The sequence below is a fragment of the Rattus norvegicus genome, chromosome 15, assembly GCF_021556685.1.
Source record: "Rattus norvegicus strain SHRSP/BbbUtx chromosome 15, alternate assembly SHRSP_T2T, whole genome shotgun sequence".
NCBI classification, from domain to species: domain Eukaryota; kingdom Metazoa; phylum Chordata; class Mammalia; order Rodentia; family Muridae; genus Rattus; species Rattus norvegicus.
In genome coordinates, this window is record NC_141548.1 from 14,880,972 (window position 1) to 14,904,773 (window position 23,802).

At 39.7% G+C, this 23,802-nt stretch overlaps 1 protein-coding gene across 2 annotated transcripts in view; it reads right to left on the minus strand.

Moving 5' to 3' along the window:
• Positions 1 to 242: 242 nt before the first annotated feature.
• Synpr (synaptoporin) overlaps positions 243 to 23,802 on the minus strand; it is a 326,780-nt gene continuing 303,220 nt past the window's right edge. Inside the window, exons 5-6 of one of the 2 annotated variants that reach the window (XM_087586532.1) lie at positions 7,021 to 7,212; positions 243 to 1,884 (exon numbers count right to left, since the gene is read on the minus strand). In XM_087586532.1, the coding sequence (XP_087442658.1) occupies positions 1,627 to 1,884; positions 7,021 to 7,212 (450 nt within the window). In that variant the 3' untranslated portion in view covers positions 243 to 1,626. 2 annotated transcript variants of the gene reach the window in all.

A 23,802-nucleotide genomic window follows, 5' to 3' on the forward strand; every position in this document is an offset into this window, starting at 1 on the left:
TGTGATAAGGACTTGGGTGGTCAGAACAGGTGAAAGGTTAACTAAACCAAGAATACTAGGAACAGGATGCAAGTGTGTGTGTGTGTGTGTGTGTGTGTGTGTGTGTGTGTGTGTGTGTGTGTGTGTGTCTGGGGGTGGAGGGCAGGAGACAGGGGCGTGGATGTTAGAAGAATTGCATTTAACAGTTATTCTCTCATGGTTAAGCCAACAGGATCCTATAGTTATGATTCTTCATTGCTCAGTCAGTTTGTATGCAATAACTTTATTGACGTCAAATAGATATCACAATACAGATTTATCCACCAGGATTTAAGAAACTAGTTACAGATAGTGTTTAAGACACAGGATATTTTGTGCTAAACTGTTTCCAACACCATGGATCACACAAACAATTTGTACATCACTTACAACTTTATCTAGAAACACAGGTGCTTAGCTTGTCCTTCCTGTTGGGACTTCTTGTTTCAATCGAGTTAGAATAAAGAAATGAAGATTGGCATTTTCTTGATAAGGAATATGTTCTGGAGAGTCTTTCATGAGAACCCTCTTTGGGAATAAAGTGACAAAAGCCATTCTTAATTTATGTCTACACAAATCTAAATTAGTAATCCTGTTAAGCTATAACTTGATATTTCTAACAATTAGATTGAACAATATATTAGTTTCAAAAATAAACAAAACCAAACATTTGACTAGTCACATAGAACAACATAGCACGTTTCTTAATACTACTTAAACTACAGTGTCTAAATCTGCCTCTCTGGATGCAAAGAAAGTGCCATTCTGCAAACAGAGGGTCATTGGGCATTATCAGTCATGGCTCACAAGAGCCACAAAACACCATAGAAAGTTACAAGAATGTAAATATTTACTTAAGTTAATCAAATAAGTATTGGGCAGTCACCATAGAGAACACTGACTATCTACAAATAGGAAAACCTTCCAGACCTTTGCTCTAATGCATTCAGAACTTGGCTAAAGTCAAAGAGACAAACTTGCAAAGTCTACAAAGACATGCATACATGTCTTTAAATACTCACTTAACAAACTCATGATGCAAACTGAAAAGTCTCCAGAAGTACAGTCAAACATTTATTGTGCGAGACAATGCTTACTCATGCATTAAATCATACACACATTGTTGTATCAAGTGAAAACAGTAGAGAATAAATATCTAAAACAGAGTTGCAGTCTTGAAGGTCTTCAACTAAAAAATAGTAACACATGCACAATGCGATTCATGAAATAGTCTTCTAGAAATCAGTAAAATATCTGTTGCATCAAAACACATATGAAAACTCAGTACTATTTATGGTACTTTACACACATTACATACTAGAGACTTTAGGCTACAAAATGCTTCTACTATTTTACCACACATACAAAGCGACCATAAAAGTATCTGTGTGTAGAACCAGGTACTTTTGAGTTACCCATCCGTGATGAATAATGTATCTCTTTATGACATTTCATTTCTAAGTCCCATTTATCACCACCCAGGCCCTTCTGTCTTAATGAGGACTACAGATCTCTGATTTACATTCAACATTCTCTGCATTAATAATTGATTGAAACTCTTAAAAAATTCTTCTGCTACTGAAATGGAAGGTGGTGAGTGATACTCCGTTATATTTGATTGTTAAAGGAAGTGGGACCACTAGGCTGTTGGCCAAACTCATCAGAAGTTGGCCCCAGACTCGCCTGCTGACTGTACCCACCACTTGACCCATAACTGTCTTGGTTGTAGCCGCCTTGATTGTAGCTGCTGGAGTGCTTCTCCATGGGGTCGGAAAGGTATCTCTGTCCCGAGGAATGCCAGCCAGTCTCCTTGAAAACAAACCAAATGTTTCCAGCCCAGAGGATAAAGTTCAAAAACCCGAAGACCTGAGGGAGAGTCAGAGCAAGTGGTTAAAGGACTAGACAGGGATTCTAGAAGAGCCTGTTCACAGCGATTGGAACCACTGTTTGATTTATGTCAAACACTACATGAAGGGTTTTTATATATTGATTCCCTTAGTCTAAGAGTGTTATCATGTATTATATGCCTATATTAAAATGTAGAAACAAAATTCAGTAAGGAAAATAATCTCTTTCAAGGACACATGTCTTGGTAAGCACTAGATCTGTGATTCAACTCTTTTCTGTCTGTTCCAGAGTCCAAGTCCTTACCAAAGCCATCCCTATCTTCACAGATTAGCCATTCTTAATTTGTACAAAGTAAGAGTCAAGTCATGTATAATGGAGTATTTTCAGTTTAATAATGGTGCATTAATTGATAAGGTCCCCATCTATTTAGGACTAGAGGCACTCCTCGTCCAAATGAGTTGGTTCACAAGAGCACAGAATACATAATGGTACAGGTGATGGATGAACACATGCATGTTTGAACACATAGTAGCAGAATCTCTAAATGGCTGTGTTTCTCCTTCTCACTGTCAGAAGTAAATGCTAACAACATATTATGAATGGAGTGTAGGATATAGAGAAGAGTGAAATGCTTTTAGAAAAATAGCTGTGAGGATTTCCTATGCAAATTTGGCTTTTTCTCAAGAACTTTGCTGGTAAGTCACAGGACCTGTGTTGCTTCCTCAGGGTCAGGTGTTTGCCAGAGGCAGAACTGTTTATGATTGCAAGAGGCTTATTTAGGAATTGCATAATATATCAGTTATTCATTCGTCATTGGTTGACTACATAAGAGGCACTCTATTCTAACAACCCTATGGGGACAACAAGGCAACAACAGCATTGTACACATCGGTCATACTGGAGAATATATTTGGTTACTACTCCAGCATGACATTGTCTAGTTAAAATGACATCTTGGTTAGTCTGGTGTGTCATGTGTCATATGTGTGTGTGTGTTGTATGTGTATGTATGTACATATGTACATATGTATGTATGTATGCATGTATGTAATTGTGTGTGTATGTATGTAGTGTTGGCATCCTCAACACCTCAACATGCAGGGACTTAAGGTCTTAGATCAAGGGTATAACTAAAGTAGTCCAGTGTTTTCACAGCAGGTATATCACAGCATCCCCTGACAGCGAGCTGAATGACAGCGGAGTGAAGGTAATATTTCTGTCTTGGGGATAGCTGAGAGTATTCAAGTGGATGTGTATAAAGCTGGACACATTAGTAAACACTAAATGGTAAGTCAGACTTTGAATCATGTTCTATAGTAGTCTATGAATTGTGTTTAGTTGAGTGCTACCATTGCAGACATGGAAGGAATCTTTTACTGTGAGGACATATTCTTGAGAAATGATTACAGAGTAGACTCCCAGTGGATCTCATTGAAGACTGACTCTCAAGATCCCACCCTCCCCACTTTGTTTTCCACTGCAAATTCTTGTTTTCTTTAACGGTAATATAGAACCTCAGGTTGCTTGGTAGGGATGATATGAAACATAAGTAAATCATTCCTCATAGTTGTATAATCAGCAAATTAGTTAATCCCCAACAAAACTTTTACACAGAATATTTATATCATGTGTACAATCACTAGGACATTTTTCATTTAAAAAGATGCCTTGGTTTAATTCTGTGTTTGTAAGTCTATGCTAACATATGGTTCAAAAATTATAAAATGATCTCTTCTGATATAAAGGGATGGCTCTGCCTAGAGATGTGATTTTGTCTATTTGCCTGTCTTGGTCATTCTCCATTGTCTTGCTACTACTACATTTTTTAAAAGGGTCCAACTTAAAATTAAAAATACAGAACATTCTCTGGGGATATGCAAGGACATCATTTTCCTGTCACAATCATCATGGAAATACCAAAAACCCCCATTGGCTGGTACATCTGGGAACACATGGGTCTTTAAATCCTGCTATTTGTTCTACTTGAAATTGGGAGAGATTTTATTTAAGCTGGTGTGTGAGGACATTAGAAAGACAGTATGAGCCTGTACATAACATGAAAAAGAACTGAGATGTAAAATGTGGTTATCCATAAAACATGATGATCAAGTTACCTGGAGTAAAGCTGAAAAAGCACAAGTAGAAATTATGGGCAGATTGTAGTTATATTTAGTGATGATTGGATAAAAGCTGAGAAATTGCAGTCTTTTCCTTCTGCTGTTTTTTTTAAACACTATATAAGAAATGAATGCCAAGTTCTTGACTCTTTCAGGTAATTCTTATTCTGCATTTCTATACACTGGGCAGCATGCAAAGAGTTTGCCTGGGGATTTTAATTCTGTCAACAGGCGTGAAGTCTACTGTATAATTGTCTACAGTTTTCAGATGGCAATAGAGAGGTTTTAGAGAATTGATTTGTTGTTCATAAAGTCAAGCAACTGTTTCTTTGTAGAGCCAGGACCCATCCTTGAAGACCATGCTAGCACTGTCCCTTTAGCTTTATTAAATAGTAACTTTTTTCCAGGATCCTTAACATCATCTCCCTGCATCTGTAATGTCTAAATACTTCACATATGTCAAAGAAAATAATTTTGTTATCACAGTAGAAAATACTTATTTCATGACCTTTTTTACTGTAGAGCTCACAGACTATAGTGGGTGCATGGTTCTTCCTTCAGAACTTGCACTTGCCCAGCAAAGGTGAGTTTTGTGAGCCATGCTTTGACTACACAGTGCCCAAAGCTAGTTACAATGTACTCTTGACCCCAGAGGGGCCAGTGGGAAGCTCTCAACCAGACATTTGTAACTGGACTCAAGTGAGTTAAGTTTAGTTTAAGCAGTTTCCTTTGATGATTTTTGTGATGTCTGTTCATCCCTTCCTTTTTGTGAGTTTTGGGGATCACCTAAGCAAGCTTGGGCTGTGAGCGCCTGCACCCACTGAGCTATCTCATTTGCCAAAGCTGTTTCTTTGAATATATATATATATATATATATATATATATATATATATATATATACTCAAAACTGTGGGTACCTACCTTCTCCCATATACACAAGAAAAATCTCTAAACTCTGTCAGAATAGGAGAATAACATAACAGACAGAGCTAAGAGGTAGAGAATGTGAAAAGCCCAGTTTCTTGACTATTTTCCAGCTCACAGCCCTGGATTCCACTCTTGGGTGACACTTCTAGCTTTTCTCATTATTTTTCGGTTTTACTTGAGCTAGCTCAATGTGACTTGAAGGCAAGTACATTTGTAATTCAAAAACCTCTGTTGATTGATTAATACCCATTGCCCTGTGGTAGTAATATGCAATTCATTGTCCTTGCGGTGTGAAGTTTTAGTCCAATAGCTTGAAGTCAATCCTGTTACTTTTCCACTGGAGGAAGAAAGTGGGAGGTTAGGTCAATGTTCCTAGTCCCCGGCAACTCAAAGACACAATATTTTGGTTGTCTGCCATCAGGAGTTGAGGGTTCCCTCCAGATTCTTCCATTCTCATTTCTTCATTCCTCAGGAGGCTCGTGAGATCATTCTAGAACCTATCATTTTCATCCTAAAGTTGGAGCCAGTTTCTGTTTGCAATCTGGATATTGCAATGAGTAGACATTAGCTCTAGACACGGGTTGAAAGAACACTTTAAACCAGTTTAGTCAGTCTTAGTGAGCTGTTCTTCTAGAACTGCCATAGCCTTGGCACAGGGCAAGTACTTGTCAAGGGCACAATGAAAACCCCAAAGACCTTACCATTCACTTGCTCACATGGTTGGTAGGTGTAGTAGAGCATACTATTCTTCATTGATAAATTCTCCCTTCCAGGGTTGGGGATTTGGCTTAGTGGTAGAGCGCTTGCCTAGGAAGCGCAAGGCCCTGGGTTCGGTCCCCAGCTCCGAAAAAAAGAACCAAAAAAAAAAAATTCTCCTTCCAGTCCAAGGCTTATCAGAATATGAGTGGAACTGACAAGGCCTTGTAGGATGTCCTAACTTATTAGGGGATGGATTATCAAGCTAGCAGTTGATGAACAGCACATTTACTTGATTGCCCACCAATGTCAACCACTTTTGTATTTGTTCTCTTGGATTTTGAGATCAGAGTCACAATCATTTCTATAACACTGCCTACAAACAATATACAGAAACATCACTATATATCTTAGTGTATACCTCCAAGCTGTCACGCACAAGTGCAATCAGCAATGTGCAAGAATATTCATGAGATCCAGGGTACAGTTAACTTCTACGGTTCCTATCTCGTGAAGGGAAGATTTATGGAAAAATCAGGGGCAGCCCTTGCCCTGATCAAATTTCAGAAAGCCACAGGGACACAGCTTAGCTTTGCAGCCAAGATAATTATTAACTTTTGCTGCGGGGTGTTCCTTTAGTAAACATGGCTGCGCCTCCCACTCCTTGATAAATGCTTCTCTTCTGTAGGCTATCACAGTTGCTTACACTTATAAACTAGAATACAATTTAGCCTCTCTCCAACTGTTAGTATTTCTCCTTTCCTGTAAGGGTCTGAATCTTGATGACAATATTTGATTGTTAACTACTTTAGTGCATCTTTTGTAAGGCTATCAAGCAGCTAAACTGGAGAGGAGAGAAGATACACAATTATTCTAAGTACATTTTCAAACTGCACATTTCCTCTTGAATCCTACTAAGCCTGCATATTTTTTCTCTAAACAGTTTGGAATACTTTTTGTGTGGTTTTAATAAAAAGTTTTTCTTCTAGGAAACATCCAAGTTAACCAAATACTCTTTTTAGCTTCTGGAAGCATTCAGCCTCAACATTTAGGTTTTACATAAGCTCTGGGTTAGAATTTTCACTTGACTGTTATCTCAGTTACAACTCCTAATACCTTTTGGATTCTTATTAAAAATGCTGTAATCAGCAGCAGTACAGTGTGTTGGTTTTGACAATAAAAATCTTAAAGGCTAAAGTAATCCCTACTTCTTCAATCCTTTTTTTTTCTTTTCTTTTCTTTTCTTTTTCTTTTTCTTTTTCTTTCTTTCTTTTTTTTTTTTTTTTTTTTTTTTTTGCTTGGCCTAGTTTTGGAGGCAGAAATGTCCAAAGTGGCTAGCTTCAGAGTGTTTCTCTTCATCACTGACCATCAAATAAAGACCCAGGAAGTAATGTCTGGATGACCAAATACTTACCACAGATGTATTTAAGCTGGACATGACAGGGCTATGGACAGCCATGCACTTGTTGGAAGGCTGCTTGCAAGCTGACATCAGCAACAGGACTTCTTTGGGATCTGTTGCCACTTTGACATCAGACAGTCCTTTTGCCCAGGCAGACGAACCCACCAGCCACAAGAATGAAAAGACTACAGTGACGATAAAGTCCTACACAGAGAGACACAGGAGAAGAAGGCAGATGTGAGTTCCAGAAACAAGTCTATTAATTTAGGCAACTTTTATTTGTTTTCTAGAAAATTCCAAGATTTCCTAACATTAGGACCTAGATCTTCTGTCAGAAAGTAATAAAGTTTTGAGATGCCATATTTATAATTACTTGAGATAAAGGATTATATTTTTATTTAGTTTTGCTTTTTGAGACAGGATTTCTCTTTGTAGTCCTGGCTGTCTTAAGGTTTCCTTATACAGAGAAGACTGACTTTGAACTCACAGAGATCCTCCAATCTCTGCTTCTCTGTTGCTGGGATCAAAGGCATATGCCACCACACCCAGCTTATTGTTGTTTATTGAGAACCAACTGTGTCTTAGTAATGACTCAAGGACTTTATAATCCTTATCTTCCTGTTCCCCAAAGGATCCCTATTTGCATACAGTAAAATAAGTCAGAGGATAGTTTAAGTGTGTCTGAAACTCTACAGGTGATGATGCTATTCTAACTACTGACCCCAAGTTCTTTGTCATGTGGTGTAATAGTTTCAAATAGTTGGAGACAATTGCATATTACCAAAGGCTTCTGGGTGGCAATATTTATTCAGTTATCTATTTGTTAATTTAACAAATAAAGGTGCTCTCTACTTCATGCTGGGAACTGAATTAAGTAGCGAGCAGTACTAGCTATTATAGATTTTTGATTATTACAAGCTTAGAATTATGTTTACCATAATCATGTTATGCTCTCTTTGTTTTCCTGAGATAGCATCTCTCTTTTTGTAGTCCTGCTGTCCTGTGTTGTAGAAATTTTTAATCCTGACCTGGAATTTCTATCGTGCCTTGATCATTCAGTTCCTGGATAAAAGACACGTATAACCTTTATATTTACAATAAGTCTTAATCAGCTTTAGAACTGGGTAGATATCTATTCCCTACGCTATTAGAATCTACTTTCCTATCAATAACCTTGAATTATTATTTACTATTTACTATGTTTCATCTGGGCGGCTCTTAACTCCAATTGGCTAGCACTCAGAGCCATATTTTAATGCTTCCCACCTTACCCATGGTGGCTTTTCCTTTCTCCTTCACCTTCTTTTCCCTTCATGGTTCTCTCTTTCAACACCTAAACTGGGGGACCCTAAACCCTGCCTATATCTTAATCTCTCCAGCTATTGGCTGTCAGCATTTTTATTCATCAAACAAAAATAACTGGCAGACAAGGTCACTTGGGTCTACATGTAGATTTTCTTGTCTCTGGGATACCCAGGTCTTGGAGGCCCAATATTAGCATTAGAATATAAGCAGCATCAGGCCAACCTACTACATTTTCCCTTTTTGTCCAATTATAAAGGCTCTTTTTCTTATAGTAACAAACCATACTATTTTGAAACAATTATGAAAATTATTAAGTATGAATTATTTTCAAATGTCCAGTATTTTTGTAACTTAGATGTGGTACATTATCATCTATCCTATCTTAATGTTTTTACAATTTTGTACCTAAATCATCTTTTATTTTAACTCATATTATCATCCTAAAACCATCTTTTTTTTTCTTTCTTTTTTTCGGAGCAGAGGACCAAACCCAGGGCCTTGCGCTTTCTAGGCAAGCACTCTACCACTGAGCTAAATCCCCAACCCTAAAATCATCTTTTTAAATCTAGAACATCTTCTTAAATCCTAAACAACTTGTTTTATTGTGAGACTATAACTAGTCTTCAACAGAGTCAGAGATTTGAGAATGTCTAATATTTGAGAATAAATATTAGAGTATGCAGTAAGTGCAGAAACATAGTTTCTAAAATTTTAACAATTGGCAGAGACAGCTGACTGCCCGGACAATCCCAATATCTCTTATAAAGTTGGATAATCTATCTTCATCTTTCTGGACAGAAAGTATGGCATATCTTAAGTGAAGCAGAATTATGATGCACTAGCTTACCCTTTCTTGGCAGAGCTTAGCGGTCAACTATCCTGCATCTGATTGTCCTTTATGGAAAGCATTTTGTCTGTAGAGGAAGTTTGGGTATTTTTTGACTAGTAAGTAGCTTGCTTATAATTGAAGCAGCTCCACATGGAGCTATTGGTGCTCAATAACTTCTTTGAAGTGGAATGAGGGTACTGTCAGGAAGAGGTGTGTCTCGTAGTCAAAAGATCTTTTAATATGAAATAGCCTTAAATGCCATATTCTGTGGATCTCTGCTGCTTTTGAAGACCATCTATCTATTCATAGCATATCTGAACAAGCAAAGACTGCATGTCTCCACCTACCTAATATCTGTACTATATAGCATGTATATGTATATACATGTATATACTAGTATCATATACTAGTATCTATATGATTGTCAACTTGTATTACTTAATTATCCTAAACAGTGTGTAATAGCAGCTAAAAACAAACTGGGACTAAGCCTTGTTTCATAGGCACAATGCCTATCTGTGAGTAACAACAGAAAACATTGCTGTTTTATCTAATATTCTGGGCAAAATGCTCCATACATTTTTTTCTTTTCTTGTTTGGGGAAGGGTGCATTTTGCCTATAAGGGCCTGCACTCAGGTGTACCTATGTGACTTTTCAACAAGATTCATGACCTGCACTGGAAGCTGTCACACTCTAGTGAGGTTGTTTGAATCTCATGTCTGTTAGGTCTGACGTTTTGGAGAAGGTTCTGGAAGTCTCACAACTAAGATTGGCTAAATTGTTGGAGTACCTATTCTTTTGATCCAATGGCTCTTGTGAATTATGTAGCTCACTGGTTTCCATTTTAATGTTAGCTCGACAAAATTTAGGGTCAAAATACAATCTGGGCTTTTCAGGTTTGGAGGTACTCCCTATTTCTGTTTAGTATACTCATACTTTCTCTTACTTCCTTCTTATATGCAATCGTTTTCATTTTGAGTTGTATGTACTCTCGTAAGATGGCTTAAGTTCTTTCCAGAAGGATGCAGAGGTTTGAAGTACAGGCAGGCAAATGCGGCATCTACAGCTATCTCAGTATTAGCACGGACAGCTCACACTCTGTGCTAGGCTTTGTATATGCTTAGCCGAGGGAATGGCACTACTAGAAGGTGTGGTCCTGTTGGAGTAGTATTATTGTAGTTGTTGGCTTTAAGACCCCATTCTAGCTGCCTGGAAGCCAATATTCTGCTACCAGCCTTCAGATGAAGATGTAGAATTTTTAGCTCACCAGGCCTGCCTAGATGCTGCCATGTTACCACCTTGATGATAACAGCCTGAACCTCTGAACCTGTAAACCAGCCCCATTAAATGTTGTCCTTTACAAGACTTTCCTTAGTCATGGTGTCTGTTCCTAGCAGCAAAACCCTAAGACAGAAATTAGTACCAAGGACTGGGGTATTGCTGTGATAGGCCTGATGATGCTTCTGTTTGGAAGAATGCAGATTTGGCAACTTTGGATTTGGAAAGCAATGAGATGCTTTAAGTGGGGATTAATGGGCCGTCCTGGTAAGAATATGGAAGATTTTGTTGCTAAGAATAATTTGAACTGTACAGACCTGGTCCATGTGATTTTTGAAAAGAATTATAGTATGTAGCATACAGACTGGTTTTGGGGTAGTTTGGTGAAGAATGTGGCAGGTTTTGCCCTTGTCTGCAGAGTCTGCCTGAGGCTAAGGTGAAGAGACTCAGATTAATTGCAATGAAAAAAGAACTCTTAAGAAACACCCATCATGGACTTCATTCTGTGGTTAAGTCTCTTAAAGAACATTTTGAACAAGTGTAGCAAGCTGAAAAAGGAAAAATACAAAATATATAGTTTGAATACTAAAGGGATACCAGGAAGTGAAAATGGAGCTTAATCCTGTGTTCAAGGAGATAAATTAAGGGAGTGAAATTTTGGGCTAAGATCCTCCCCAACTAAATTTAGATCCAGGCAGGGTGGTATGCACCTTTAATCCCAGGAGATAAAGCCAAGCGGATCTCTGAATGAAGGTCAGCCTAGAATATACCAAGTTCTAGGTGAAGAAAAAAGTAAATCCAGGCTTGGTGAACCAATGTTTAGGAGGAAGGCACATAGATCTCTGAGTTCAAAATCAGTCTATGGAGGATGTTCCAGGACAGCCAAGCTTAAACAATGAGGGGGTTGGAAAACAGAAAGCTGGTGATAATGTAATAGAATAGGTGGCCATGTTCCAGCCCCAACAAAGAGCAGAACTCTGCACCTTTGGCCACCTGGCTCTGGCTTTAGAGTCCAGAATAGAAAGGATTACTGGGACAATTGATGCTGGTTAGCTGGAGCTAAGAAATTAGTGATGACTTAAAAGAGACCATCATCACTAAGGTAAAATCTTCTGGGAAGTATTTTCTGAGAGCACAAAGAAGAAGGCCAAGGTTGTACGTTGTGCTTCAGCTATACTTGGTAGTGTGTAAGAGTCACCCAGGTGGTACTGGTTTTGAAGGCATGAAGGGATCATGAAGAGCTGCTGAGGCTTGGCACTGTCAGAGGCCATGAAAACCTATTGGTGAAGGTACAGCCTCCATTGTAGTTGATGGCCCAGGACTGAAGGAGTCATGCAAAGGATTTGGGACTTAGCACCATAAAGAGATCATATGAGAGGTATTAGTGAAACCTGTTTGCAGCAGAAGACCCCAGTATATTAGAGATGCCAGTACCATGGGATGATTACCAAGAACAGCAGCAGCAGTGGAGTGGATCACCCTGAGCTTACAGCGCTACAGAGGGCAGAGCTGGAGAAGGGATGCCAGCCCTCTGGAGGAGCAGAGAAGATCATGTGTGGATGCCAGACATTGAAACAAGAAGCTGTAACATTGAAGTTGCCTTGGAGACCCCAAGATGTTTGAGATGCCAGAGCTGTGGGCTATCTGCTGAGGAAAGCTGCTAAAAAGGAGTAGAAACAACATGGCCGAAAGAAGTTTGTTGAAATCAACAAAGATGTAAAGGGAGTTGGAGATCTGAAGACCACTTTGCCATCAGACACGGAGATGCAGAGTTTGGAGGTTGCCCAGCTGGGTTCCTGTCATGCTTTGGGGATTATAGTTGGATGAATCTCAGAAGAGACCTTGAATTTTAGACTTTTAATATTGTCGAGACTGCTATAGACTATAGGGATTCTGGAATTTGAACTAAATGTATTTTGCATTATGCTATGTTTAGGTGTTGCCCTCCTAGACTCATATCTTTGCACAAGGCTATGGGGGCCAGTGAGTGGAATATTATGTTTTGTGTATGCTCAGCCCAGGGAGTGGCACTATGAGAAGGTATAGCCCTGTTGCAGCATGTGTGGCCTTATTGGAGTAGGTGTGTTACTGTGGGTGTGGGCTTTATGACCCTCATCCTAACTCCCTGGGAGATAGTCTTCTAGCAGCCTTCAGATGAAGATGTAGAACTCTCAGATCCTCCTGCACCATGAGTACCTGGATACTGCCATGTTTCCACCTTGATGATAGTGGACTGAACCTCTGTACCTGTAAGCCAGCCCCAATTAAATATTGTCTTTTTAAGACTTGCTTTGATCATGATGTCTGTTCCCAGCAGTAAAACCCTAACTAAGGCACTTAGTAATTACATATGAACCAAGTCTGTCAAATCTCAACTTTTAGTTCATAGTCAATCTGGTACCTTAGTTCATTCTTTATTACTTAGGCAACAAGAATTAATAAATTATTTATTTATGTATATATAGATCAATAAGTCCAAAACAAAGGTCACCAAAGTAAAACAAAGGTGTTGGCAGGGCCTACAGGCCTTGCGGTAGGTTCTATACAGAATTCTCAATTTTACTTTTCCTTGTCAGTCAAGGCTGCCATTTTCACTGTTCATGGTCTTTTTCTGTGTCCAAGGAGCAATGACCAGTCTTCTTCCCAACACTGCATCATGCTGACAATGAGTACTCTGCCAGCTTTCTTACTTTTGGGGCCTCGTGGTTACATTGTGCTTACCCAAATAATTGAGGTTTTCACTATTTTAAAGCTCTCTCCACAATCTTACAAAGTTCTTTCTCTCTACAGTGTTAATCTCCTCTTGCCATGCTATGTGATACAGTCACAAGTTCCAAGTATGAGGATGGGGACATCTTTGTAGGGCCATTATTCCACCTACAGAGTTGGAAATGTTTTGAATCTAGGGATTAGTTGGAGAAAGCTTGGCATTTTAATAATGTTACATCTTCCAAGGAGTGAATATGAGGTGTCTGATTTCATTCATGTATTCAAATAGCATGGTTTTGGTAATGGGCAAAAGTTTTAAGGAAACCCTTAAGGAGATAAGGACATGCAGGGTAGTGCCCTTCATGGTAACATATTGTTAGGGCCCAGAGTTTGCTGTAGAGCTCCAAGTATAGGACAGTGTTCTTTATTAGTTATATTCATCACAATTAGACTTCTGTAAACGTCAGTAGGGTTTAGGAAAAACAATAGGATTCTGTCCATTTAGCAGAATAACAGTTGTAGGTTCTCTCCTAGGATCTATGATTTGTCTAGCTATAGGTTCTTAATTTGATAATGGTATAGATCTCATATACCATTATCAATACCAATGACATAAATGTCACTATTGTGGCAGTATCTCTCCATTGTAGTTTGCAGGGATCACAGTGGGGTAAAATTGATAGCTACATTTTTCCTCTAGAACTGTGCATAACACCAATGGAATCTAGTCAGTAGGGGTAAAGCTTCTGTGTCAGTAGCCATTTGGTTTCTTCTTGTTCCATCATTCAATATGTATGGAATTCTCAAAGAATTGATAAATACATAAATGCAGGGTTCCATTTTAGATAATGGAGAAAATTATGTCAAACTAACATTTCCTGAGCACTTATTACGCACTAAGTATTATTCCAGATTCATTTGAACTAACTCAATCCTGATAACAGCACTTAGAAACACATGTTAATTCTGTTATAATTTTGTAATTGAGGAAAACTGATGGGCCAGGATGTTAAATAAATTGCCTAAAGCCAGAGTTAATTGATGGAAGAGCCAGGATTCTAAGCCTGGCCATCTGTCTCCAGGGGTTATGTGCCTGAATGCTTGACTGTAGAATGCTCTTTCTAGGGTCTGCATTAAGACAAGTGTCCTGAGCTGAGGAAGGGATGGGGGAGGAAATAAAAGAAGAGTTTCCTAGTTAAAGCAAATGCACTGAAAGGTTTTCAAGGTCCAGAGAGATGAATCATGGAGTAAAGGTGCCTACTGCCAAGTCTGATGATCTGAGTTACATCCCCAGAACCTACATGGTGGAAGGAGAGAACTGAGTACAGTAAGCTGGTCCTCATGAGCGCACTGTAGTGTATGCACACACACACACACATACACCAAACATACACACACACACACACACACACACACACACACATACATACATACACACACATACACCAAACATACACACCACACACACACACACAGACACACAGGTACCAGTGCACACACATATGCACATGCACACACGCTCAGGGAAATGCATACACACATATGCACACACACACTAAATAAATAAAAGTAAATGGATGTAAAAAGGCTACATTGAAAAGTTTTCCAAAAGCTAAATTTGAGATTCTGCTTCATTTAAGTTAGTAAAGTTCTTTTCTACAGAGGAATTAACTTCCTTACTGAATCCAAGGATCTGTGTCATTAGACTAAATACAGTGCTTTGGGGACCTGATCTGACATTTTGTCTTCTAGGAGTACACTGTACAGAGGGGAGCTGCATTATCTATCTCCTGCATAAGTTAGAAAAGCTCTGCTCTGGAACTGGCCAGATCGAGATTTGAATCCTTAATCTTAAACTTTCATGTTCTTGGGCAATTTGCTAGATTTCTTAAGACCACAATTTAGCCTTGTAGGTTGAAATAAGGATTTTCATGGCCTAGTTGGAGGATTAAATAAGTTATTGTAAGCGATGTTTATCACTGTACCAGGAAATGAAAACTTTAATAATGCCCCACAAAAACACAATGATAACTATGACCATACAAACAGCATGTGGATAGAAGCAGGAGCTGTCATGATGGCTATGAGCAGGAGCTGTCATGGTGGCTATGAGCAGGAGCTGTCATGGGTATGCATCTGTCTTGGGTGATTTATCTTTATGGTAATGGGGAAATAGAAATTTAGAACAAGGTAAAACTATAACAGTTCCACAAACTCAGAAAGTAGTGCTGTGCCTTATGATGGGAAAAACAACGTTTAACTATTTTAATTAACTGCTGCGTGTGATTATGAGTGTGTGTCTATTCCCAGTGTGGCAGGTAGAGAATTCTTAGTGCTGAACATGCACTCCCTGCTCAAACCCTGCCAACAACACCCCCAACACACACATACACACACACACACACACACACACACACACAATACACACACATACATATATGCACATACACACACAGTACATACATACATATACACACACACAGTACACACACACACACACACACACACACACACACACACACACACACACACTGAGCATAAATACTAAAGGCCACACAGAGGGTCCTAAAGAACCCTAATTGGGTCACTCTTCTGCTGTGAACTGCATTCTTTACCTAACCTTTCACCTCTCTGTGTAACACAGGCTTCCTAACTGTTACTCTAGCCCACCCGGAACATATGCAATGCAGACATTTCACCTGGGACAGTCCCCTTGCATAGAACCACAGATGGGACTTGAGGTCTTTCACTTTTCAAAAAAAAAATCTCTGCTTAAACTGCCTTGCTAAGCACATATGGATAGCATTTCCCAAAACAACTCCTTAGTCACCTTTTCAGTTTTAATTTTCTCACTTTTTTTCAATTTCCCCCTCCCAATCTAGTGTAGGTCTTTTATGATTTTCTTGGTTTAGTTGTTTACCCCAACTAAAATCTGCTCATCTTACCATCAGAGTTCTCAATGATGCACAAGGAATTGACCAGTGACTGTTTTCTAAAGATCAAATGGATGTATAAGGAGCTGTTAGGATAGGAAGGTAAAGAAATGAATCTATTAGAGTGCACATGGGCCAGGCTCTTCTTGCTGGAGGGCCTTTCTCTTCAGCACACCCCTACCCAGGATCCCTTTCTTCTCCTTCCCAGCCTCATGGTTTACTTCTTACACTATCATGTCCTCCCTAATGATGCCCTGACTTTTACTTCCTAAGCACTTTCCAAAATTTGAAAATACATTCAATGCCCTACCAACGTTTTTCCAAATAAGATTCCAACTCCAGGATGTGAACTGGTCTCCCTTGTTTCCTCTTGTATCTTGGACAACAAAACAAAACAAAGCAAAAATCCTCCCTAAGATTTACTGAGTGAGAGAGTGAATGAATGGATATAAAGTATGGCCCCAATCATAAAATTTTTGTGGATTTGTTTTATGATAATTGAGCATGTAATCGTGTTTAGAGATAAATTATACTTCATTTTAAATAAAACTGTGTTCTTAACATAATCTATTAGAAAAAGTGACACATGGCGGTGAGCTGAAGACTACTGACTGGTGGTAGCAGTGGCCTTCCCACACAGAGTGTTCATGGGCATTTGTCCCTTCAAAAGTGGCCAGGATTCTATTTAGATTAAATAAGAAATAGCTTTACAACCTAGAGTAACTCCATCAAAGTGTACCTAGGCTAAAGGGAGACTTTCTATCACTGGGAGTGACTGGAATACAGGTGTCTTAGTTAGGGTTTTACTGCTGTGAATAGACACCATGACCAAGGCAACTCTAAGAACAACCTTTAACTGGGGCTGGTTTACAGGTTCAGAGGTTCAGTCCAGTATGGTGGTAGAGGCATGGCAGCATCCAAGGAGATGAGGAGTTCAGGAGGAGCTGAGAGTTCTACATTTTCATCTGAAGGCTGCTAGAAAAAGACTATCTTCCAGGGAGTTAGGATGAGGGCTTTAAAGCTGGACGCTCACAGTGGCACATCTACTCTAATAAGGCCACACCTCCAAGTAGTACCACTCCTTAGTTAGGCACATTCAAACCACCACAATAGGGTTCTTGCTCCAGATAAAGAACACATTACCTTGAAAGATTTATTTTTGTCTTTTTCTGGCTTTCGGCATAAATTAAGTTGGAGGCTACTTTGCAGAGGAGACACATGTCAAATATTTGACACAATTCTTCTTTTCTACTGCTTCCGGTTGAGGCTCCCCTGTGGCCAAACTCAGCCTGAAGCCAGGAAGTAGGAAGTCTCCAGAAGTAATGCAGCCAAAACACTCCACAGACACAGGAGGGGATCTGTACTGGCACTTCCTCACATCTCCTGAGTGCTTCCCATGTACCTGGTACTCAGTCATGGCCCTACTGACATTATTTGCCGTTTAACCTGTCTACTTAGTTGGTCCAGTTACTGTTGAAGAAACTAGAGTAGAGATGTTTAAATGTGGAACAGTTAATACCTGGCTTGACTGCCGTATCTTTATAAAAATGTGGTTTTTGGTTGTAGATAGCTATTTAAATCAGTCATTTTCTAATTTTAAATAATTTGGTATTACCCAAATGATTTGGAATTCATCTCCATACTTCCTACAATATTTAATTATTCCATTCAAAGAAAATTATGTGTGCCTATACTAAATAAGATTAACCTAGAAAGAACTATACATGCCCAGTAAACAAAGAGCTAATGCAGCTTCTCGTAAATAGAAATCTGAAAGTATTAATAGATTAAAAATAAAATACTTTGGATATTTTCTAGAAATAGCTGCCAAAGGCTTTGGAACCAAGGACCTCTGTTAAACCAAATTTACAAGTGTTAAGATGGTTATTAATGTCATCCATTAGCATTAGAGAGCTTTCAGTTAAACTGAATGTGGAATGCCTTATCTGTATTGAATGCCTATTGGGGCATTGCCTGAAGCCATTTATCCAATCAGGAGAATTATGTGGCTCAAGCATGGGTAATGACTTTCTTCTGAGGGTGTAGACAAGCATCCAGTTCTTTGCAAATACGATTCCTAGTTTCCCTAACAGAGATTGTACAACAGAAGATGAATTTGCAACATTTACGATTTCATCATTCTGATGCATAGTTAGTCCTGCTTGTGATATTTATCCCTATTGAAAAGAGAAAATGCCATTTATAAAGTACTTCAAATCTCATCTGCTTGGAATCTGAGTGAACTCCAAGAAGAATTCGGAAGAGACATTACTAACCACAAAGAAAGTGAAGTCAACATGGTCAAATAATCTACGTGTGTATGGTTTGTTAAAGAGTTGATAAGTTGACTCTGAGGAATTGGTCACATTCTGAACCTGAAGACCTCTGACACACTGGATGTGTATGTGTAGCATATTTATACTATCTGTTCAGTGAACTAAAAGCCAGTTTTCTTAAGAGGGCACAGGCTGGCTTAATTTGGACTGGGTGGTCAGATTTCATTTGCTTTTAAAGGTTGCTTTGTTTCCCTCAAAATTTGCTGTTATGAAAGCAGTTTATCTAGATTTAATATGATAAAATTGCTGGATTTGGATTACTCGTAAACATACAGCAAGTGAAGTATTCAGTAAGAGAACATTATTTGAGACACATGTAAAATGAGTCTGTGCATATTGATATGCATAACCAATTGCTCCATTTCTGTCTATTAGGATATGCTGCCCATGTTTCAGCTGCATGGGCTTTGTTATCTGTGTTGCCTGGTGATGGTTTTGAGGTGAAGGAAGACAGAAGCTTCACTTTGGGTTTTCAAAGAAGCAAGAGCAAAGTGAGGCCAGACCTGTCAAACCAAGTTTCTTCCATCCCGTCATCTGAAATACTGATTCGAATCTATCAGCACATCTTCCAAGAGTTTCAACAAGGTGAAAATCTTATTCTGCATTCTATAGAATCTAGAACTTGATGCAGGGGCTTAAATTCTGTGCTTTAAGTGCTTGTAACAATTGCATTAGTGGATGGCCTTAATTAGCCTGTCTTTCTAAGACCTAAATTACTTAGCACAGCAGGAAGACAGACAGAATAGTAAAAAATACTGAGCTACATAAAGAGGCACCTCTAACTTAGGTCTCCTTCACCTGAGTAGTAAAAAAAGTCTGAGTTTGGGAATTTAACTCTGACACTTAATTAGCAACTTTTAATAGTCAGATAGACCCAAACCCAGAATTAATCGGTAGGCAGTGTCTTCTGGCCTAGGCTTTGTCAACTTTTCATTGATTCATTTTACTATTTATCTTTTATTATGTCCTATAATTCTGATTTTCTATACTCAGTAGTTACACCAGATTTTATCAAACTCAATTTTATTCAAGGTTAGGAAATTAGTTTAGGTCTAGAAAATATCCTGATTGAGGTAACTCAGTCACAAAAGAACACACATGATATATACTCACTGATCATTGGATATTAGGCAAAGAGCTTGGAATAACCATGATACAACTCACTGAGTACATGAATCTCAAGAGGAAGGAAGACCAAAGAGTGGATGCTTCAGTCCTACTTAGAAGGGGGGACAAAATAATCAAGGGAAGTAGAGGGTGGAAGGGACGTGGGAGGAAGAGAGGAGGGGGAAGGGAAAAAGAGGAACAGAATCAGGTATGGGAGGATGGAGGGGGTGTACAGAGGGTCAGGAAATTGAACAGAGGTGTGTAGCAGTGGGGGATGGGGAATTTGGAGTAGCAACCAGAAAATTCCAGATGCCAGGAAAGCAATAACCTTCCAGGACCTCAAAGAGTTGACATCAGCTGAAACACTCCACAAGGAGGAGGGGGAACCAGTCCAGATCATTTGCAGAGGTTAGGCATGGTTGAGGACTGGGGCCACCCACCCATCTCCAAAATTTTAACCTAGAATTGCTCCTGTCTAAAGAAGATACGGGGACAAAGAGTGGAGCAGAGACTGAAGGAAAGGCCATCCAGAGACTGCCCCACCTGGGAATCCTTCCCACATGCAGACACCAAATCCAGACACTACTGCTGATGCCAAGAAGTGCTTGCTGACAGGAGCCTGATACAGATGTCTCCTGGGAGGCTTTGCCAGATCCTAACCAATACAGAGGCAGATGCTCCAACCTAACCATCAGACTGAGCACAGGGATGACAATGGAGAAGTTAGAGGAAGGACTGAAGGAACTGAAGGGGCCTTGTCTGGCATCAATGAGAGGGGAGGCCCTAGGTCCGGTGAAGGGTTGATGCCCCAGTATAGAGGAATGCTAGGGTGGTGTGGCAGCAGTGGGTAGGTTGGGGGAGCACTCTCATAGAAGCAGGGTAAGGGGGTGGGGGTGGGATGGGGGTTTGCAGAGGGGAAACAGGGAAAGGGAATAACATTTGAAAAGTAAATAAATAAAATATCCAATTTATAAAATAAATTAACAAAATGTTAGATTTTGGTCAAATCATGAAAAAAAAAGAAAAGAAATTGGTTTAAACAACAGTAGTCAATAATTTGTGGTCTAAGCATTAGAAGTAGAAAATGAAAGGGCTTGAGGTCTGGAGAGGTCTGTCTAATGTGCTAGCACAGAATCCCAACCCAGCTGCCTGCCAGAAATCCAGTCCAAGACAAACAAGTGAGAAATGTATAGTAGACATATTCAAAGGAGCAAAAGCAATGAGAAAGGACTGTATACACTGCCAAAAGAGAAATGTGGACACCAACCCTGCCACAAAACTTTTATCTACAATGCTGTCCAATACACAAGATATGCCAGGGCAACAGTAGCCTAAAGCTTGTGGGAGTAACCAACCAATGTCTGATTTTACTTGAGGTCCACTCCAGGAGCTGACACCCATATCTGATACTACTTGTGTGACCAAGAACTTGAGACTAGATAGCCTAAGGACCTATGGTTAAAACCAAATACTACTTTTCTAAAAACAATCAATCAGCCAACCGACCAACCGACCGACTGACCGAACAACCAACCAACCAACCAACCAACCAACCAACCATTCAACCAAAGAAACAACAAAATCAAAAACAAAAAACAAATCCCTAGCAATAAAATGACCCCTACTGACATTCTTCTATGCTTTATAGGTATAGTGCCTTGCTCTTTCCTGCAACAGATGGGAGCATGTACAGAGACCCATAGCCAGCCAGAAAGAGGGAGAGAGTGAGTATGTGCGCACGCGCGAGCGCGCGCGTGCGTGAGAGAGAGAGAGAGAGAGAGAGAGAGAGAGAGAACAGAGAAACATCTTCGAATACTCAGCCCTACATGAGATGTTTCCATCATTTTCCTCCTGTAAAACCTCAGAAAACCTTGCAGATGTGAAGTCAGAAAGAGTGTAAAAGCCAAAGGGGATGGAGGACGCCAAGAAAAAAAGATCAAGATGATCGAGCTCATATGAACTCATAGAGACTGAAGCAGCATGCACAGGATCTGCGTCTGTCTGCACCAAGTCTTCTCAAATATGGCATAGCTTTCAGCTTAGCATTTTTTATAGGATTCCTGAGTGTAGGGATGAAGGAGTCTTTGATTCCTGTGTCTTCTCTTGTTTTTTATTTTTGTTTTTGTTTTTTTTATTCTCTTCACTTGTAATAGTTTTTGCTTTATCTGCTTATATTTTATTTTGTTATATTAATATACCATAGATGACTGTGTTCTAAAGAGAGACAGAAAGGAAGTGGTTGTGGATTGGGTCAGGAGGTAAAGTGGGAAGGAACTGAGAAATAGAGAAAGGATGAACAATAATCAGGATATATTATTTGGGGAAAAATTTTTCAATAAGAGAAAAAAACCATTAAGTGTTTGCATTAATTTGTTAAATCTAATATATCAAACACATCATTTCATATAACCAATTTAAAAAGTATGAATAATTTTTTAATCTTTTGGAAATAATATTTTACTTTTGGGTGCTAAGCTTTAAAAAAGATTTAGTGTGTATGTGTGTGTGTGTGTGTGTGTGTGTGTGTGTGTGTGCACACTATGCTGGTTAAAGGATAACTTGTGGGAGGCTGATTCTCTCCTTCAACCATATGGGTCTTGAGGATCAAACTCAGGTCATCAGGCTTTGTAGTTGGTCCCTTTACCCACTGAGCCATTGTCACCGATGCAATTGGACTAAGTTGTTGAAAACTGTCCACACTGGAGTGGATATCTTCTACCCACAGTATACCTTAATTCATATTAAAATATTTCCAGTATTCAGCACACATTGCTAGTGCTAGCCTGTTGGTGAGCTCTGTTCGGATTCACAGGTAACAGGTGAAGTACATTTGGGTCCACTGTGAAGAGTAATTCCTTCTCTTGTTTTGAGTCCCTGACCAGTCTGACAGAAGTGTAGGTTGGGCTCTGCACTGGCAGTTTAAGTAAGAGGATGGGATCCAGGCTAGCGATGCCCAGAGAATCTGTATTCAGCCTGAGCTGAGGACAGTAGAGTTGACACTGGGCTGAGTATCACCGAAATGGAAAGAATGACTGCGTCCCTTGTTTCCTGGAAAAGAGAGTATGTTGAAATAGACGAGGGAGGGGCAGGAGCAGAAGATGGAGGAAGGAAGGAAGAAAAGGAAGAGAGAAAGGGGGAAGGAAGGATGTGGAAGGGAAAGCAAAAGGAAGCAGAGTGAGGGCAGGAGGGCATGGGAAGCAAATAGAGGGGAAGAAATAGAAGGCAAGGAGAGAGGAAGAAGCAGAGAGGAAGTAAAGGAGGAAAAGGAAGCAATGGAGAGAGAGAGAGAGAGAGAGAGAGAGAGAGAGAGAGAGAGAGAGAGAGAGAAGGTGAGACTAGAACTAGAGCCTTACCTCCATCCAGGACCCATCACATGCTCAACTCATTTCATGGTTATGACAGCCCAGCGGAACAAGTTATTATTCTTAGTTTATGAATCAAAACCCAAAATCTTTTTTATTATATTTCTTTACTTACATTTCAAAGGTTATTCCCCTTCCTGGTTTCCTGTCCATAAGCCCCCATTCCCTTGCCTCCCCCTCTCCCATACAGGTATTCCCCCTATACATCCCTCTTATTGCCCCCCATGTTCCCCTGCACTGGGGTTCCAACCTTGGCAGGACCAAGGGCTTCCCCTTCCCCTGGTGCCCCAACAAGGCTATTCTCCGCTACATCTGCAGGTGGAGCCCTGGGTCAGTCCATGTATAGTCTTGCTGTAGTGGTTTAGTCCCCGGAAGCTCTGGTTGGTTGGCATTGTTGTTCTTATGGGGTTGCAAGCTCCTTCAACTCTTTCAATTCTTCCTCTAATTGCCCCCAAGGGGCTCCTGTTCTCAGTTCAGTGGTTTGCTGCTAGCATTGACCTCTCTACTGGACATGCTCTGGATGTAAAACCCAAAATCTTATTTGCAGAGTTGTGTTATGTGAGTTGAGACCAGCTATGGAGTTTTCTCCCCTCTTCCTGACATTGAATGTGCTTTGACAAATCCCATTAATCCCCAAGACTTTAGAAGCTCTACTGAAAAATCCCCTAGTGGAGAGGTAGAAGCCTCCTGACAGAGCTCTACTATCCACAGAAACCCAGGACTTGGAAATGGGATTCTTATTCCAAATCTGTTAAGACAAATCTTCAGCGTTAAGTAAGAGAAGTCAAGCCATCAGGTTTGCCAATCTTTACTAGAGTGAAGGAACACAAACTGTGAAAGTTCTCAGTAGTCTTGGCCTTCGGATCTGAGTCAAGGCTCTAGTTTGATTTCTGTCACTGTGATAAAACAATTTGACCAAAAATGACTCAGTAGA